This window comes from Malaclemys terrapin, chromosome 10, assembly GCF_027887155.1.
Source record: "Malaclemys terrapin pileata isolate rMalTer1 chromosome 10, rMalTer1.hap1, whole genome shotgun sequence".
Classification (NCBI taxonomy): domain Eukaryota; kingdom Metazoa; phylum Chordata; order Testudines; family Emydidae; genus Malaclemys; species Malaclemys terrapin.
Genome location: NC_071514.1, coordinates 4,110,898 through 4,131,281, shown reverse-complemented (window position 1 = coordinate 4,131,281; position 20,384 = coordinate 4,110,898). Strand labels below are relative to the sequence as shown.

General features: G+C 44.6%; 1 protein-coding gene across 2 annotated transcripts in view; it reads right to left on the bottom strand.

Annotated features, from left to right (window-relative positions):
- Positions 1 to 20,384, bottom strand: part of ITGA11 (integrin subunit alpha 11) — a 153,625-nt gene that overhangs the window by 28,262 nt on the left and 104,979 nt on the right. For both annotated transcript variants that reach the window (XM_054043016.1, XM_054043017.1), the window contains exons 17-21: positions 18,515 to 18,657; positions 15,341 to 15,451; positions 13,357 to 13,442; positions 7,783 to 7,990; positions 1,165 to 1,263 (exon numbers count right to left, since the gene is read on the bottom strand). In XM_054043016.1, the coding sequence (XP_053898991.1) occupies positions 1,165 to 1,263; positions 7,783 to 7,990; positions 13,357 to 13,442; positions 15,341 to 15,451; positions 18,515 to 18,657 (647 nt within the window). The remainder of the gene's footprint in view (positions 1 to 1,164; positions 1,264 to 7,782; positions 7,991 to 13,356; positions 13,443 to 15,340; positions 15,452 to 18,514; positions 18,658 to 20,384) is intronic.

The following is a 20,384-nucleotide window of genomic DNA, read 5'->3' as shown; positions in this document are numbered from 1 at the left end:
GCCACTCCTGTTCTCATCTGTCATATAGGGATAACAATACCTCCTTTCTCCCACCTGCTGTGTCTTGTCAACTTGGACTGTAAGATCTTTAGTGCAAGGATTGCCTCACTGCACGTATGAATAACATCATAATTTGAATAACAAGTGAAGTGTGTCTTTGAGCCCATATGTAATGAACTAAACAGGTTAACGCTCATTAAAATGTTTGATCCGTGTTTCTAAAATATTAGCTGATCTAGAACTAAAATGAATGGATAGGGTTAAAAAGAATGCTACCGAGGGGTTTATCTGAGAAAAACCCCTTAGACGTGACACACGCTCTTCACCAAACTGATACTAGTGAGGTTTCCTTCATTCGGTCTCTCTCTCTCTTTTTGTTCTTGCGCAAATTCACGTGAACATCTCCAGTATGATGAATGAGGGGCAGAGGGTCCGGTTGAAATGGAAGAGAGAAGGATTTAGCTTGCTCTACCTAACCAGTAAAAGGGGACTCATTTTGTAAGGCAGCAGCAGATTGGAACAGCCAACATTAAACTGTGCCAAAGGATTAAAGTCAAATTCTTTGTCTCCGTGTGACTGGTTTGAATTTGGCTGCCTGAAGATCGGCTAGGATTCAATGCAACTTTTATGCTGCTGACACCTCTTAGCTGACCTCTTGTCCCCTAACACTGGTGGCCTTCTGAAATAGAAATGAAAGCAACTACTGGTCTTTGACTCATTTTGCTCATCCCTGCTGGGCCAGCTCCTTAGCCCAGCCCCAGTGCAGGCAGGCAGGGCTCTGGGCAGAGATCTGGACAGGAATGCTCCCCCTTAGCTCCGGAAGCGAATGGGGCTCTGCTCTCCCTAGGTTACTTTGTTCCAATGGCCGAAATAGAATCTGCAGCCCCAGTGTTTCTCTGGGAGCGATCAACAGAGGCTCGGCTCAGTGGAGGAACCTTTCTCCCTGTCCTCAGCATGCCCTACGCAAGAAGCGGAGCTCAGCACGACGTCACCTCCTGAACGCCATTCCCAAATGCGGCCATGCCCCCTGCCCGCTCAGTGGCACCTTTGCCCCCTGCCTGCTCAGTGGCACCCTTCTGCGGCCACAGAGGAGGGGCCGGAGCACCCCATCGGCAGGATATTTCATTTGGACTTGCCAGGTCAAATAACAGAAACTATCTTTACCTTTGCTTTGGCTCGGAAGAAGGGGTAGCTAACATTGCACACCTTCTTGTTGGGGCGCTTTTCTTCATTCATGCATTCAATATTGATGTCTGTATCATCCTGAAATGGAAAACCACAGGTTACCAGAAACACCAGAGATACCCACAGCACATTTCTCATAGCCAACATGCTCCTTGTGGCTGTGCGCACGGACTGAAAGACATCCGAACTGAAGCTTGAAAAACAGGGAAACTACAGTTGTTGTAAGCCAGACATTCTTCCCATGCAGTTCTGTTAAACTAGTATCACAGTCACAAAGCCAATTTCAAATTTCTTGGTTTAAATCCTACTCTGGGATTTTAGATACAGCGATGAATGAAAAAGACCAAATAAAACTGATTATTCTTGGACCAATAATCACAAAGAAGAATAAAGATTTTCTGTGATCAAATGTGCTAGAGAAATAACAAGAAATAGCCCAACTTCCTTTATTACATGGTGACCACATGTTAGTGATAATTAACTTACTTAGAATGTACACTCTTTGGGGGCATCTTTTTGTGCTGTTTGTACAGCTCCTGCCACAGGGAGGTCCTGCTCCATGACTGAGGCAGCTAGGTGCTATCTTAATACAAACAGTAAATAATCATCCCCACAAGTCAGGGCAATTGCACCTGTATTCCCCCTCTGGGGTCACCTCTCTTGGGTGGAGACGAGAGTCCCACCCAACCAGGGTGTTTCCCAGGCTGTGCAGTCCCCTGACTATACTGTGGTATCCCCAGCAAAAGGCAGCCTGCCTAAGCCGGCCTGCTTCTCTTCTCCCTTCAGAGGAAGTAGACAGTGCAATGGCCCAGTTAGAAGTTATCACACAGCTCTTTCTAAGCAAGCCCTTGTAGTCTTAAGGTAAAGCCATTACAGAGAAAACACACTAAAAACAATACAAGAACCTACACGCATGCTAAAAAGCTTCCCAGAAATCAGCCCCTAACTCTAACCAGGGCTCTGGCTGGTGATTAGTTCTTCAAAACCCACCCAGGAGCTTTTCCTGTGATTACCAATTCAGAACAGCTTTCGCTTGGAACTAGCTCCCCCAGGAGTGACGGAGTCCCTCCTTTAGCCAGGCTGGGTCTTTGAAGAGACAGGGACTAGGTAATGAGCCAGACAATGGGTTTCTCTTCAAGGTGCAGCTTCCAAAGGATGGCCCAGTAGTGAGACATTTGCATTCCCTTCGTCCCAAGTATTTCCCGGGAACCTCGCTCAGCTAGAAGTTCAGCCTTGTCTGGTCCGTTGTTCTCAAGAGTCCTTGGAAGCACATGACACTTCCCGGTGTTTACCTAAGTCCTGTCTCCTCCTTAAAAGATGCTACATACCAGCCCACGATACATTTGCATTTTTAAAGCAATGACCTCTTAAGACACTTTAACATAGTTCAATATGGTTTGTCCAGGAGATTGCAGGATATCTGTCCCAATAATGAATCAGACAATGGAATAATAAGATAATGCAACAATAAAATACACTTGCTATATTTAACAATACCGTCAGCAAGGGAACGCTTCATCAAAAAATTGACCTACAGTAATGCTCCAAATAATACAGTTTGTAACAGCGATGCTGCAATGTAGGGAGGAAAGATGTCATTCTAGCTAAGGCATTGGATTGGGACTCAAGAGTTCTGAGTCCAGTGCCTGGTTCTGCCACAAACTCCCTGCGTGACCTAGAGCATTTCACTGTGCCTCGGTTCCTGTTCCCTATCTGTCAAGTGGCACTACTAACACTGTCTCCCATCCTCTGTCTATTTGGCCTATGAGCTCCCTGGGACAAAGCCTAGCTTTTACTGTGTGTTTGTACAGCACCGAGTACAATCCCGAAGTTAGCTGGAAACTCAAGAAGCTACTTATTACTCTAGTCGATTTGTCTTTGTAATGAACAGTAGCGAGGAGCACATTAGTCGAGCTGAGCGTTCGTAACTGGCAACAGTGTTTTCTCTAAACGCTGCTGCATGGCGCTTACTCTGTTACATCTCATAACATTTTTCCTTGGTTAATTTGGAGTAATCTATCAGAAAACACAGAGCAGACCCTTACATTTTTCTAATTTTGTGGGCAACATGTCCCGTAATTTTCCATTGGCACAACTTTTAAACCACCAAATGGGAGCTATTTGATACCCAGAATGGTTATGAAGTCATGTAGTGGATGAATGAATTCTCAGCAAGATCAGCACATTTCCCAAGAAGCAGGATTTGGAGGTCTCAGGAATTCCTCTGAGCGCCCATTGGACGGCTGACAGACATTTACTACACTCCCAACCAGAATGATGGATCAAAGCTTTCCACAGCTTAGACACAATGCGGAAATGTCAGCGAAGTGCTGAATGATCGCTTGGCCCAGATTTCTTAGAGGTGATGGTGGGGAAAGGCAGGGCATGCTAAGCTGTTTGAGAACCAGTGATAAAAAGATACAGGCCTTTCATGTAAGGAAAATCTGTCTAAAAGGGGAGTAAGAAAGGAGCCAAGGGTGGTGCTTGGGGAACATGGAGATGAGTGCGAGAAGATCATTAGATAGATGGAGGGTGATAAACTGCGAAATATCTGGGTTATCTGTCATGTATCCTGGGGCATGCCTGTGTGTGAGTGTTTATGGTAGCTGTGGAGTTGGATCAAAAGGGTTGTTAAAGAAGCCAAGTAGGAAAGGTAAACCATGGCTGTGGTAAGGAGTGAGTCCCTCCTTCCTCCAGTCTGGGCCTTCAGAGGGACTGGGAAGCAGAGGGTAGCTAGCTGTTTGAAACACATACATGAAATGCACCCCCAAAGATAGAATCATAGACAGGGTTGGAAGGGACCTCAGGAGGTCATCTAGTCTAACTCCCTGCTCAAAGCAGGACCAATCCCCAGACAGATTTTTGCCCCAGATCCCTAAATGGCCCCCTCAAGGATTGAACTCACAACCCTGGGTTTAGCAGGCCAATGCTCAAACCACTGAGAGGCGCTGGGCCTGAGATGACAGGACATCCTGCTTAGGGCTCTCAGGGGAGCAGAAAGTGCCCCAGAAAACACAAGGCCCATGGAGTTCACTTCTGAACCTAGGTCAGCAGCAGCTGCAGTGGCTAGAGATGCAACATGACATGATGGTTCTGTAATAAAAGGCCAAGATCTTCCATTCACCACAAGGAGGCCTGAAGATGCGAGAGGGAAGGCTGCCTCTCTCTCCACACACACACACATGCAGGATGACAAAGTGGGTGATGTGGTTGCTGCCATATGAAGTTTATAAATCAGAGGTTTCTTTTTTTTTTTTTTTTTTGGTCATTCCCAGACTCTGACTGTTTTGTTGAACAAAGCTGGTTTTCAACAGAGCCCTGTATGTCCCAAATACTCGAAACATATGCGCCGCCTTCAATCTTCCAGTCAGCATACCGCTTGCAAAGCAGTATTAGAGTGGCATCGATTGGCCCAACTCTAAGTCATGGCTCTGTTTCCATTGTAAGCCCATATTTTCAGGGGAGCTATAACTTAGCAGTAAAAATTCTTCATTGACTGAAACTTGGCCACCAGCGTGCTCCGCTTGGGAGATTTTTTTTTAAAGCCGTAAGAGTGCCAAAGCAAAGGCGGAAAGAAGTTCCTCAGCATCTTAGTGTATCTCAGGCACTTACAAATAAAAAAATCATTTTGTATTCTAATAATGAAGGATTTAACATCCTTAGAAGCTTAAAAGCCAAAAGCATTGACAAACTTCTTACGGAGATAGAATCGCTAGGCTGGATCTGACATGGGGTCTGTTTTATCCCACACCCTAGACCAGTACCAGAGTCTTCAGGGAGAAGTGCAGGACTCCCTGTAATGCACAATCATGGAATAGAACAGAATGTAGGAGCAGCTTCTTCCTGACCCCAGGCAGTTAGTAACTGGTTCTGCCCTGAAGCATGGAGATCTAGATCCCACATTACATTTTCATCTTCTCTGATGAAATTGTGAACGTCTTCTTATCAGCATATATGGCCATTCCTTTTGCTGTTGGTCTCAGTCAAAACTAGTGAAAATGGAAAAGTTTTCACTAAAATCTAACTAAGCTTCATTAGCGCTCAAAAATGATTTGGTTCTGCGCTGAGTTTGAGATCATCTGGTTACATCCTCTAACGCCCTTAGCGGTGCTCCTGTTTTTATTGTCATGTTAGATTCCAATCCCGAGATCTCCACAGCAATAAGTTCTGCATCTATTTTCCCCATGTATGTTTAGCCTCGATAAGTAAAGAGACACAGTGTTTTCCCTGTTACAATGCATACTTAACTAGCTACATCTCAGGAGTTATAGTGAGAACTGTATGAAAGAATACCAGGTTCACTTTGCACCCAACTCTGAGGATGACGTGTAGGCCGTGATCTGGGATATGAGTGTAAAGACTGAACATCAGGCAGCATGGAGCACCACAGTGGTGGAGCACCAGAGAGCTGCACTGCCAAGAAATTAAGAAGGAGAAAATGTGTTGCAGATGAGTAATGCAATGCTCTTTGATTAATCCCATCTTTCTTAGCTACAGCAAAGCATCCCAGTGCCACCGGGAGGTTTTGGAAGATCATTTGAATACTTCTTCACTCTCTTTCTCCTGACCTTTTCTCCTCTTAGAAACTGAGGAAAGGAAGAAGAAAATCTGGGAGAGTGATTAAGAGGAAATGTGGTCATGTGGTTAAGGCACAGAACTGGGAGTCAAGGACTCTGAATTCTATTCTTGGCTTGGCCACAGACAACAGGGAAACTTAGGCCAGTTAATTTAACCCCCTGAGTTTTTAGAACAGCTTTCAGTTTTGCAAGGAGAAATCAAGTACTAATAATCTATTCTAGCACTTTTCATCAGGAGATCCCTCAGTGCTTTAAAAAGGAGGTGTAATGCCTTGGGGTCCGGTGGGTCGAAGGGCAGTCCAGATCAGTGGTGGGAGTCCACACAAAGGTCTGATAGTCAGGAGATCCAATCCAAGGGGAAGGTATAGGGGGTTGGCTGGAGGGGTGAGGCAGCAAGTCAGGATGAGGTGGGGCAGCAAGGCAGGGTCAGGTGAGTCCGTGTAGCTCGCAGCAGGCAATGGCTTGTTTTGCTCAGACATGGCCAGAAAGGAAGCAGGAAGTTTATATAGGGTCACCAGCCAATCAGAGTCAAGGCCATGTGGCCAATCAGGAAGCAGGCCATGGAACACTGGTAGCTGGCCCACCCATGTCTATGAGTTCCTGGTAGTCTGACCTAGTGGAAAGGTCTGATGGCCAAGGCTGTTTGCTGAGAATCCAGTGGACCTGGGTTTGAAACCAGGGTCCCGACAGGAGGTCAGTATCATTATCCCATTTTACAGATGGGGAAAGTGAGGCACAGAGATGGGAACTGAAGAGCCAGGAATAGAACCCAGGTCTCCTGACTCCCAGTCCAGTGCCCTATGCATTAGGCCATGCTGCCTGAATAAAGGCTAGCCTGAGGCCCATGTGTGTCCTTGAGGGTACACGTGTGTCCCATGGAAAGCCTATTATGAAGTGTGATTAAAGTGCTGCATTGGGTTTGTGCTCAGCCTCTGCATATACTAGAATTTCACTCCTTGTGCTTAATTTCCTTGTCTACAAAATGGGGATAATTGGTTGAAACAATACTTCAATTCTCTGCAACAATGAGTAATATGAATTATAAAAATAACTAGATGAATGTGACATGAGGGGGACAAACCACCATGGCTTCTGTAAGGGAAAATCATGCCTCTGATCTCCTAGAATCTCTGAGCGTGTCAAACAGGTGGATAAAGGAGAAATAATTAATTTGATTTATTTGAACTTTCCAAAGAAAGCTTTTGACAAAGTCCATCATGAGAGGTTATTAAGCTAAGTCATCATGGGTGAGAAGTAACATTTTGTGATGGATTAGACAATGGCTAGGAGAAAGCAAATAGGAAGAAATGATACACTTTCACCATGGCAGCAGAGGGGTGGGTGCCCTAAGGTTCTGCACAAGGACCGGGGTGCTGTAATATATTCATTAATGATCTGGAAAAGCGGGTGAACAGCAAGATGGCAATATCTGCAGATGACGTGGAATCTTTCTGGTTACTCAAGATTAGAGTAGGCTCCAAAAAATGCTAAGGGGACACGGCAGAAGGGCAGATGAAATTCCATGCTGACAAATGCAAGGGCATGCTCATTGGAGGGAACGATATGGGGCAGCTTTCCCCATAAATTGTATATTTTGGAGTTTCTTGCACCTTCCACTGAAGTTGGCCACTGTCAGGAACGGGATACTGGGCGAGATGGACTTTGGGTTTGATCCAGGCTGGCAATCCCGACGTACCCCGCCATTGGAGCAGAGGAGTTGTTAGGCTAAATTAATCTTTGTACAGTGAGTGTGGAAGGGGCTATGGAAATGCAACAGAACAGTAACGGTGTTGAGCCACTGCACTGAACAACACACATACTTTGGCAATACCTCCCCCTTACTATCTAATGACTCCTCTTTTGGTGGTCCAGTTTCATTTCCACTAAAGTCAATGGCAAAACCCTCATTAGTTTCATTGGTGCAGGCCCAGGCCCACTGATGGCCATTTCTCTTTTTTACTGGCAATGATTTGCTCCCAACACAAGTGCCAACTGGAAAAGACTCCAAAGGCGTTCTTACCTTCTGAATCAAGCTAGCAAACTGCAGATTTCTCGAGAAGGAAATGTTTAGGACAGTGCTGTATGCATTTTCGCCTTTGTTCTCCAGTGTAGCTTCTACAGCCACCCTCCTCCTCGTGCTCTCTATGATAAAAACGGAGGTATCAAAAGATAGTGTGTAGGCGGCGCAATCCGACGGTGACTTTCTCAGTACTCTTCTGCAATACTCCCTACAAGAAAAGCAGAGCATTAAAGCAGTGGCCAGGTTGGCACTGTTATTAGAAGACTTCATCTGTAAAAGCTTTGGAGGACACATAGCACGAAAGATCTTATATAATCAGGGGCGCCTGATACATCCAAGAGATTATCTGCTGACATAGGAGGCAGTTTACATGATTAGTATGCATCGACACACAGTAAGTTGAGCTCTGAGCTGCTCCAATTAGGTAAATGAAGATGTATTTTCACTGCATTTAAACTGGTTAAATAAATGTATTGATCAGTTTGTACATAAGCATGCTGGAAATGCTGTCTTTGCGTACAGCTATTAGAATCAATGTGAGACTCTCCGTACAATAGTTGTATGTGCTTAATGCATAACACACAAATAGTACAGGCTAAGTTTTCAGATGCCTTTAAATCAGCCCCTCAAAATGTGTGCAAATGTTAGCATCAGCGAAACAGTAGGCACGCTTGCATTTGGCCATGAACATTGAGATCCAGCTACCAACCTGGATACACAAACACAAGTCTGTGTAACCAAAATAGGGGGTTTTGTACATACTGCTGCGTGCAGAACCGTTTTGCAGGTGGAAGAAATCAGAGGCCCTGTTTGAAAATTGGGCCCGCCAGGCTTGCAAGCATATTTCATGTAGATGAACAATTTGTGCATCACTGCATTTGGAGGATTAGTTAAGTCTCCTTTACAGGGCGGTAGATTGCTACGCGCCAGGTGCCTTAGGGAGAAAAAGAATGAATTCCAAATCGGATAGTCCAGGATAGTGGGGACGGGGAACATCCCCTGCCACTGGAGGGGAAGTAGCTCGCTTGTTCCTACCATAGTGCCCCTTGTGGCAGAGCAAGGGATAGCAATGATGGACTTTCAAGGGGGATCTTCTCCAGACCTCCTTGGCCTCACAGTGTCTTCTGTTGAGGACCATTGGTGAGAAGAAATACGGTATAGGAAATGCACTTGCACACTAACGAAATAGAAACATGATTGAGTCTCTATTCTTTCTTCTAAGCTTAGTGGGTTTTTTATCTTGCCAGAGCTGAGCTGAATGTCAGTAAATGATGCATCCCAGCTCTGTTTATTAGTCTCTCTGTGCCCTTCCATTTCATAAATCCTTTACAACTGCCTGAAGGGCTGCCATAAATCCAATCTCTCTCCTTATCACCAAGGTAAGAAGAAAAAGAAATACTCATTCATGGCTGGGAATGCTAGTGCAAGTAAATCTTTGCCTGGTGTGCCTGTCATACCCCAGGCTGCTCAGGAAGGAAAGGAGTCACGTGGTTCTAAATAGAGTAGCTGTGAACTCTTGTTTGCTGTGGCTGTTGTATAACACTGTCTAACTGCCCTGGTGTGACACACTGGGGTGCAATCCAGAGCAGTGAGGGTTCTGTGTCACCCCTGACCTGCAACCTTGGGAGCCTTACAATGCCTTGCTGCAATACCTCCCATCTGGGGCGCTTACAAACAGCCGTCCAGCATGCAAGCTACACCCTGAGTGTCTGTGTGTAACTACAGCCTGCCAGCCACACGCGGGTACACTCTGGCTTTTACCAGCCTGGGTTACTTCTGCAGGGTGCCCCCAACACACTCCCAGTCCTGGATTCCCTCACCCCAAATGTATGTCTTGTACTGTCCAGCCCTCTCCTGGACAATCCAAATATATTAAGTCCATTATTCTTTTAAGGGGATAATATACACCAGCTTATTACCTTAAGTAGAGTTACTCAGACACTTTAACTTAAACAGACTGGATTAGACAAAACAATAAAGAAAGTTTATGAACTATAAAGAGATAGCTTTTAAGTGAGTACAAGCAATGAGGCATTAGAGTCAAAAATGGTTACAAGAAAAATAAAGATAAAGCACTTTCTAGTGCCTACTAGAACTTAACAAACTATATTAAAGCAAAGTTTCTCACCACATGCTTTCAACAGCATTACTGACCAAACTCTTTAAGTCTAATGGCTGTTTCTTTTGCTTTCTCAGGTACAAAGACTGAGGAGGGCAAGGACAAGTGAAAGGGGTTTCTTGGGGTGTTTGCCACTCCTTTTTATAGTTTCCTTTCCCCTTTTCAAAAACATTTCCAGCTGACAACCAGGAGACAAAGAGTCTGTGTAGGACCCCGCTGGGTTTTTTCACCTCTGTATGCTCACATGCCGGTTTCCTTTTGTTTCCTCCCTTCCCCCTTTCTGCTTAATGACTTTTTTACTGCTTAAATGCAAATTAAGGCAAGCACACACTCCTTTGTTCAAGACAGGCCTGTTTGACCAGTTGGGTGCTATGTGAGTTTTGAACGTGCACTTTTAACATCATATGGGGGAAGTGTATAACTTCACACGTAGTGCTGCTGTACACCTTTCACCAGGATATTACTGATTAGCAAGTTATGAGTTTTCCAATGATTCTGCACACAGCATACTTTGAACAGATTATTACAATTGTGTGTAGGGTGTGAGTACAGGGGTGCATTCCATCACACTTGGGCATGATTATTGTCTCCTAAATAAAACATTACATGAAAAGTAAGAGAAAAAAGGTCAAGATGATGTATAACGTCAGTTTTGCTGTCTGAAATCTCAGCCCTGGCATACGTGCACTGATAGCAATGGAGTCGCGCCAGGGGAGAATTTGAACGGTGGCAGACTTGGCAGACTTTTTGATGGACGTGTCAATTTTTTTTATATTAAAAAAAAAGGAAAGGAAAAATGTAGCAGCGGGGACCAATGTGTTACCTGTGATGGTGAAGCAACCACAGCATCATTACAGCAACAAATAGGTTTATTCCACACAGAAACTTAACAGTGGTTTGCTCAGCAGATCCCTATATTTCTTTCTCTTTTAGGGCCAGATTTAACATCCATCAAAGCCAATATGGGAAAACTCCCACTGACTTCATTGGAAGTTGGATTGGAAACTTGATGTGCAACAGCAAACCATAAAAAATTGCACCGAGCCCTGTTCATTTGCTAGCCATTGTAGGAGGGGTAGACTGTATTCATAAATATCTGCAAACATCCTGGGTGGGGCATGCACTGGCAGACTGGGGGTAGGGGAGACAAGAGGGCTGGGGAGAGGAAGGAGGAAGCGAAGAGAAGATAATTTACTGGACTTTGCTAGGGGGTGTAAAATACAAGTAAAATCAAACAGAAAAAGTGAAAATTAATGAAATATACAAATATCTAAAATGGAATTGCCACAGGAAGAGGTTAAGGGCAAGGCTCAGATTTTGAAAGGGACGGAGGTGCCTAAGTCCATTGATTTCCATGAAATCAATACCTTTAAAAGTCTGGCTCCAAGATTGGAGCAAAATTCCAAAAGGGGTTGATATTTCTATGGATATCAAGAGAATCCAGAGTTTTATAGTTAATGATAACTGTGACGCTGGCAGACTAGGTGCCAGCTCATGCCAAAGCCTCAGGACAATTCACTTGTGTATTAATATAGATCAAAGTGATTGTCAAATGTATAAGAAGGTATTTGGCGTTTAAACTTCATGAAAACGAACGGGATGTTGCATGCATTGTTTTCACTTAGCTGCATGCTGTTATAATGTACTAGCAAAAATTTACACTGAGTAGACCCCTGTAACGAAGTAACCCATCAAACCAGAAAGAAGCCTTGTACAATACAGAGGAAGAGCTTTAAAAGGAAAGTGCTAAATCGTGAGCATTTGAAGGCATGTGGCCATTACGTGATGATCTGAGGTCAAAGACTCTCAATGCACTCCTCTCGCTCCACCAATCAGAGGAAGCGCCTGTGTGGGTGGTGACCCTATCAGATTGTTCTAAGAGAACGAATATAAATACAAAGGAAAATCCTTCATCTTGGGGCTGTTTGAACTCTTACAGGGAAGGGTATTGGATGCAAAGCGGAGATCCCCAGAGACAATCTAGATACCCTGAAAAGACTTTGGGGAAACTGGCAGTTTATTACATCTCTGCCACCTTTTGAGATTACTGTATATATAATGTTACCTGCTTTAACCTCCCAATAACACTCATTTCTTTTCCCTAGCTAATAAACCTTGGATAGTTTATTATAGAATTGGCTGCAGGGTGAGATCTAGGATGCAGCCAGACCTGGGTGACGCTTGGGACTGGGGGTAACCTGGAATCGATGTGATTTTTGGAGGGAAGCATGCATCTATCGCAGAACCTCGTGTGGCTGACGGGCTAGTGGACCGGAGTGCCTGAGGGGACTGTCTGTGATGCCTTGATCTGGCTTACGGTGCCTCAGGGGTTTATATTTGTTGCTGGGTTGGTGAAAATGAAATATAAAATTCAGAGCCAATTTGAGTTTCCTACCTTATTTATGGCAGTCTGCCCTGAATAAGGTACCCACACGCTCCTAAGTCCTCCCAGACAGCGTGACAATAACCAACATTTTGGCAGAGATATTTAACCTCGTGCTTCAGGGCTTCACCCATCGTTCCCTATCAGACACCAGGATGAGACCTAAGATGTGATAATTCCACATCTGTTACTGAAGGGTCCGTCCCCCTTCCCTCTGAAGAGTCAGGCACTGGCCCCTCTCAGAGATGTGATTCTGGACTAGATGGCCCATAGGAACACAGACTGCAAATGAGTGGGGCAAGGATAGGGTCAGACAGGAATCATGCGGGCCACTGAGGCAGAGGCCAGGACCCTTCCACCCACCATCCAGCTGCTCTGTGAAGAAATTCCTGCATTTTATGCCCTACTGCATTTTACTTTGAGAACCAGGCAGACTTGCTGGGTTTGTTAGCTCGTTATGCTAATGCGGCAGCCAGATGCCAGCCTCTTTGGGCAGCTAGCTAGTCTGCATTTGGACACAGGCAAGCCCTTGGCAATGTGGTTAGAGTATATGATGGGCGTCCAAACAAGAGCATCACTCTCAGAACAGAAATTGAAACACGTAATGAAAATGCCTCTGAAATCCATTGCAAAGGGCAAACCAGCCCAGCCACGAGAAACAAAAACACATTATATTTATATATATAGTTCGGAAACAATGAAAACAGCAAACACAACTCCCCGCCCCCCCCCAAACCCCCAAAACAAACACCTCCTCCCTCCAAGAAACCCCAAACAAACCAGGTCTGCACGATTCATCTCCTTCTGCATGCATGCTCTTAATTACGATGCATTTCATCATTTGTTAACACGGTGTATATGTACAGCATGTGTATGGGACATGGACCATAGATGGTTAATGTCAGGGCAAAAGCAAAGACGAAAAGAGAGAGAGAGAGAGAGACAAAAAATTCAGGACAAAATCCTCTGTAATGAGAAGAGCTAAACCTGTGATCTGATTTCCGCAATCCTCTGCATTTCGTGACATGATTTCCTGGTTAGCAGGACAATTTCGTTTGGATTATCTACTCACGTGGCAGTTGGAATATCATTTTTAGCATCAAGGACCAGATCAGGGACACAGTGTTCATCCTCATTGCATCCATTCCAGAAAGGCACCTGAAGGGGGAATGACAAGAGAAATCCAAGCAGCGTTTTGATGTGCACATGCACATGCGGAGAGGGATTTTCACGTACTGTGCACCCACAATGGCCATTTTTAGTCAATCAAAACCACAGACTAAATGCTTTAAAACAACAACAAAATTCATATGGCAAATAAACAATACAAGAGAGATTCTTGATCATCTGCTCATTTGAAAGGTAAAGGCGCAGAAGTATTGAGTTAAGGGACAAGTTAGCTGACCACCAAGTTTATCATTCATATTGCTTTGGTTTTGCTTTTTTAATTCCAATCTCGAGCACACATATTTCAAACCTCAGTACAAATCATACATCTAACTTTTCAAAGATTTCCTGCTTTACGCCTAATCACACCTGGAATATATGCTCCATTCTCAGCGACCTTCCCTCTCTTTCTCTGTCTCCTTTGTTGACATTAATTAAGCTATTGCGATGATGGTTTTTAAAACTCTACGGGGCAGAGTTTCAGATGCTCAGTTGGTGGAAATCAGTGTGGCTCCATCATTGACTTCAACTGGACTATGCTACTTTACACCAGGGGAGGATCTAGCCCAAAATGTTTAGAAATTATAATACTAGTGTAACATTTGTACAGCATCTTTGCTGTGAGGGACCATAAAATGCTTTACAAACTATACACAAGGGGTCACTTTGTCTCCCACAGAAGCAGCCTTCATGGTAGAACAGGTCGATGGTTTAGCAGAGTGCAGCAATGTTACACCCCAGTTTAGGACAGGAAGTGAAGAATACTGTACCCAGCTGGAATTACAGGAGGGTCTGGGCTAGGCAGAGTGTAGTCACTCCAGTTAGAATCTGGGGTTAGCACCCCACTTCTTGCAAACACAGCCTTGGGTTCCTCAGTGAAATGGAAGGCATGTGTATGGGAAACCCCCTGACCCATAAGTCTTTGCTACCTGGCAAAGAGCTAGAATTAGATCTCCATAGGGTAATATGAGAACGTAAGAGCCCTCGGGCTGCTCTAATCAGGTTGGCTGTGCAATAGGGGAGCATAACGTTATTGCTCTCTTTTGAGTTGATTTTCTATTCTCTGCAGAGCTGCCTGGCTCCAGGGGGTGGTTTTTACATATGCCACTGCTGCACGGTCCCTTGGGAAACTGGAGAATAGGGACAGCGGAGACTGTTCCTATGACACCCCCTTTACGGCCGTGCCCCCTCCTCCCCTTCTGCCAGGGGGCTGGTTTCTGGCACTGGAGGTGATGGAGTTGTTCCTGCCGGCTTTGCACTAATCCCCCCGGCACCCGGGGAATTTCCCAGTGACAGTCGCTGTGAACTTGCTGGACCATGGGAATCCAGCCCCTTATGGTTAACCATTGACAATTTTGCCTCTCCTGTCAAAGCCAGGGGACAAGGTTTTAAAACCACTGGCTTTGATGTGACTGAGGGTAAGGCTTTAAGTGATACCAATAACATGGATTCTCATATGTGCCATGGTTCACAGAGAAACAAATAACCAATATGCATTGTGCAGGTAGGAGATCACTGAGATTTACCGGAGCAGACATGCTGCAGCAGTTGAGAGTCAGGAGACCTGGCTGACGGTGTGAATGTCTACACTTCGAGTTGGGGGTGTGATTTGTAGCGGGAGGAGACATCCCCGGGCTAGAACCGAGAGTAGCCAGCTCAAAGTATAGACAAACCCTGTGTGACCTTGGGCTACTCACGCAGCCTCTCCATGCTTCAGTTTCCTCATGTATAAAATGGTGAGACTATACCGTAGCCACCTCCATAAAGAGCTTTGAGATCCTTGGGTGAAAGGTGCTATAGATAATTAGTGTAGACATTGCTCAGACTGGTTCTGCAGTGGGCTATCCCATGCAGAATACTTTCCTCCAAGTGCAATGACCATTACGTACAGAGACTTTAAATGCAGTTGGCCAGCCATCATCCATCATGGGACCATAGTCAGGGTTCTCCAGACCATATTCGACTGAAAATGTCACAGGCTTCACATAGTCTGCTGTGTCCTAGAGGCAGAGAAAATAAGAACATAAGAACGGCCAGACTGGGTCAGACCAATGGTCCATCTAGCCCAGTATGCTGTCTCTGATAGTGGCCAATGCCAGATGCTTCAGAGGGAATGAATAGAACAGGGTAATTTTGAGTGATCCATCCCTTGTCATTCAGTTCCAGCTTCTGGTAGTCAGAGGTTCAGAGACACCTTGAGTATGCAGTTGTGTCCCTGACCATCATGGCTAATTATTTTTTGAACCTTCACAACATCCCCTGGCAATGAGTTCCACAGGTTGACTGTGTGTTGTGTGAAGATATACTTCCTTTTGTTTGTTGTAAACTTGCTGCCTATTAATTTCATTGGGTGACCCCTGGTTCTTGTATTATGCAAAGGGGTATATAACACTTTCCCATTCACTTTCTCCACACCATTCATGATTTTATAGGCCTCAATCATATTCCTCTTACTCAGTTCTTTTCTAAAATGAACAGTCCCGGTCTTTTAAATCTCTCCTCATATGGAAGTTGTTCTATATCCCTAATCATTTTCGTTGTCCTTGTCTGCACCGTTTCCAATTCTATTATATCTTTTTGAGATGGGGCGACCAGAACTGCACTCAGTATTCAAGGTGTGGGCAATGGCTCTATATAGTGGCATTATGATATTTTCTGTTTTATTATTTACCCCTTTCCTAATAGTTCCTAACATTCTGTTAGCTTTTTTGATTGCCACTGCATGTTGAGTTGATGATTTTGGGGAACTACCCATGATGACTTCAAGATCTCTTTCTTGAGTGGTAACAGCTAATTTAGACCCCATCATTTTGTATATATAGTTGGGATTATTTTTTCCAATGTGCATTACTTTGCATTTATCAACATTGAGGTACTTAACAAAATATTTGCTATTAGTTTTTGTGTTCTTAGCTAGTTGGTCTTCAAACTCTTTTGGGGCCTGTTTTATTATATTTTTACACTGGACTTGCCAGGGTTTGTGCTCCTTTCTAGTTTCCTCACTAGGATTTGACTTCCAATTTTTAAAAGATGTCTTTTTGTCTCTAACTGACTCTTCTTCTCTGCTCTTTACCATGGTGGCACTTTTTCAGCCTCCTTACTGTTTTTTTTTTATTTGGAGTATACATTTAATTTGAGCCAGTCTGTTTAAATGGTCTCCATGCAGTTTGCAGGCATTTCACCCTTGTGACTGTTACTGTTAATTTCCATTTAATTAGTTTCCTCATTTTTGTGTAGTTCCCCTTTTTGAAGTTAAATGCTGCTGTGCTGGGTTTCTTTGGCATTCCCCCCCCATAAGGATGTTAAATGTAATTACGTTATGGTCATTATTACTAAGTGATTCAGCTATATTCACTCTTAGACCAGATCCTGTGTTCCATTTAGGACTAAATCAAGAATTGCCTCTTCCCTTATGGGTTCCAGGACAAGTTGCTCCAAGAAGCAGTCATTTCATCTGTCTAGAAATTTTATCTCTGCATCCCTTCCTGAGGTGACATATATAACCAGTCAATATGAGGACAGTTGAAATCCCCCATTATTATTGGGCTTTCTGCTTTTGTAGCCTCTCTAATACAGCATTAAAAACGGGTAGATGTTTTCCGCAGGAATAGTTGGGTGCAATGAAAACACAAACCGAAACATGGTGGAACCATTTTTTACAAAGTAAATGTATCACAGTTTAACACCCTTTGCATTTGTCTTCTTTCATCTTACAACTAAAGGACAACAAACACGGCCTCTTACTGCTCTGAGATTGCATGCGTGCCTCCTGACCTATACAAATAAAATGTGAGGGGTGTGTGTGTGTGTGTAGAAGTGCAAGGGGTACTTAGGAGTGCAGAACATCTGCTTTGAAACAGGTTTCAGAGTAACAGCCGTGTTAGTCTGTATCCGCAAAAAGAAGAACAGGAGTACTTGTGGCACTTCGATGAAGTGGGCTGTAGTCCACGAAAGCTTATGCTCTAATAAATTTGTTAGTCTCTAAGGTGCCACAAGTACTCCTGTTCTTCTTTTTGCTTTGAAACAGTCGATCATCACAAAGAGTGACTGTTTATACCACGCCAGATTCCCAAACTGTAACAACTGCATATAGAAAGACATAATGGCTGCCCTTGACTGAGTCTTAATGAACCAGAAACAAAGGTGCAGATGTTTAATATGGGTGTATGTGGGGGTGGGGTGTGTCTTTTGAACATCTGGCTCTAGAAAATAATGCCAGAGAGAAACTTACGAGCAGAAATGAATGCAAATCACTAACTCAGATTCAAACTTCAGATGCAAACTTTCCCAAATTTCACAGAAGTTTGAGTCTGGGGATTTGGCCTGGCTAGCTGTGAATTTCAGCTCCAGATCACGATCCAAATTTTCCCCAAATCTGGGGGTGTTTGGATCCAGGCTTCTGTTCAGATCTATCTCCACTTATGAGTAATTTTGGTCAATTTGATGGTATTTCTTTCTTGGCTGGGCTCTGCTATGCAGAAGCTTTAATTGGCTTCTAACCCAAGAGCAAGAGGAGTCTACTGGTAGGAGAAATGCACCAAGTGAAGAAGTCTGGGAAGGAAAATGAAAACATTTGGTCCTGAATCAAAGTCACTGCGTGTGTTTGTACTGAGTTCAGAACCATTTGGACTGGTCCTCAAACGTGAGCAATGCAGCCCGGTATGAATTCCGTAGATTACAGCACTGACATGATAAAAGGCGTTTAGAAAAAAATAACTGTGGATTGGGAGGAGTTCAGGTCCCCGGCTGGCTCACAGAGCAGACCGAGCAGCTATAAAACTGCAGCAGCTCACTCAGAGCGGATTTCATCCTTAACCACATCAAACCCAGCAATAATAAATCCGGACTTGGAGATAAAGCTTAACCCGGTTTCCAGCCATGTGATGTACTCGAGGCACTTCCGCTTGGCTTACGTGCCTGCTTCCTGATGTGTTTCTGTTTTGCATGAAGATCTTTGCCAAGCAGAATTCTTTTACCTGGCCTGATCTAAATCCCACTCAGTCTCTCCACTGACTACAAAAGGAGTTGAAGGAGTCTCCAAGTTTGGTGCCATCTATACTTACCAAGACGTGAAAATTTAGCTTGTCGCAGTGTTCTTGTCCTGCAGACAATGTGACCAGCCTATGAGTGTACCGGTCGCTATTTTCATCCAGATGAGCCCGTGGCGTGTACCTTCGCTCGTCAATGGTTGCATTGTATTTTAATCCTGAAAAGGGAAATATTTGATTCTGATTTCTTTCTACGGTTACATTTTTATGTGGCAAAGCCTCCGCTCCGCTCCATCCTTTCCTAGAGCACAAATCAACATTCTCCTACCAGAATAAAATTAATATCTATGAATTGTCAATGCATGGACTCAAAATGTCATCAGCAGAGCTTATCAAAGCCCCCTTTTAAAAACAAGATGCTAATTCAGAGATCTGAAGGCAACTTTTGGTTGTTGCCACTTTGTCCTTTTAAGAAGCTGGCCAAACCGCAGGTCATGTAAGGCAGGGGGTTCTCAACATATTTCTTTCCGAGGCTCCCCTAACATGCTATAAAAACTCCACGGCCCACCTGTGCCACCACAACTGGTTTTCTGCATATAAAAGCCAGGGCTGACGTCAAGGGGTAGCAAGCAGGGCCATTGCCTGGGGCCCCACCCCACAGGGGCTACGCCGAAGCTACATTGCCCAGGCTTCAGCTTCAGCCCTGGGTGGGGGGGCTCAGGGCCCTGGGCTTCAACCCCATGCAGTGGGGGCTTTGGCTTTCTACCCTGGGCCCCAGCGAGTCTAATGCTGGCCCTGCTTGACGGACGCCCTGAATCCTGCTCGCGGCCCCCCAGGAGGCCCCGGACCTGTGATTGAGAACAGTGTTGTAAGGTATAAACAGACAGCCCTCACATTGTACTGTGTCAGCACCTATGGAACCTTGTCCATTGTGACAGCCAGCTGGTGCCCTGAATTATTTATGTATGTTTCTGCCTTATGCTGTAGCATGCACCCTCTACAAGCCTTGGAGCTCAGCTCCTATACAACCGAATCACCACAACGTCTTTACAATTAACACCTTGATAGGGGCGGAAGGAAACTCCACTGAAAGCACAAAGGCAGCTCCATCAATCATGCCAACCCAGCCAACGATGAGAGGATAAAGATGAGATTGATTGACACCTAGGTGCAGGCTTTGTTAGGCTGGCTAGCAGAGGAAGTAAATTCCAGCGTGGTGAGTCATGAATTAAAATCTAGGGGCTGTCAGCAGAAGATGAAAGAGAGGTAGCTTCTAAGGCAGCCTAGACCCAGGCTAGAGTACGAAGGGTTGAACAAATCGAAGTTAATCCCAGGAATAGCACTGGAAACCAGACTACATATCTAATATGCTCCACGTGACACATATATCAAGCAGACAAGCAGCTGGATTCTGCACCAGCTGATGCTCTCAAGAGCAGCCCCCTGTAGTGCACACTTCAGTAATCCAATCTGTAGGTTACAAAAGTTATGGATAACTGTGGTGAGGTCAGAGGGGAAAGGTCATAACCTTCTGGCCAAATGCAGAAGGAAAAGGAACTTGCGGACACCAGCAATACCTGAGAACCTGGGAGTCAGGGATTTGGGATTCTGGAGCCACTTTAGGCTTTTTAACAGACATTTTAGAAGTATTTACATTCGTGTTTCAACAATCCACCATATAAATGGGTCATTTCAGGACACGGATTAACAATGCACAGGCTGTTTAAACATTTGTCTGATATCTATCCACACGATGCACTGTACTGGTTCTGAAAGTACCCTTTCTGCTTTGCAGGTCATCCCTTACATATGTAACGAGAGAGCATTTTTCTTCTTAAATATTGCTGTACATTCCCCCCCTTCCCCACACCACGACAAAACCCCCAACAGCCTGTGTTAGTGCGGTGCTAGGACCTAATACCTGCTAGTGCAAAGCTAAACATAG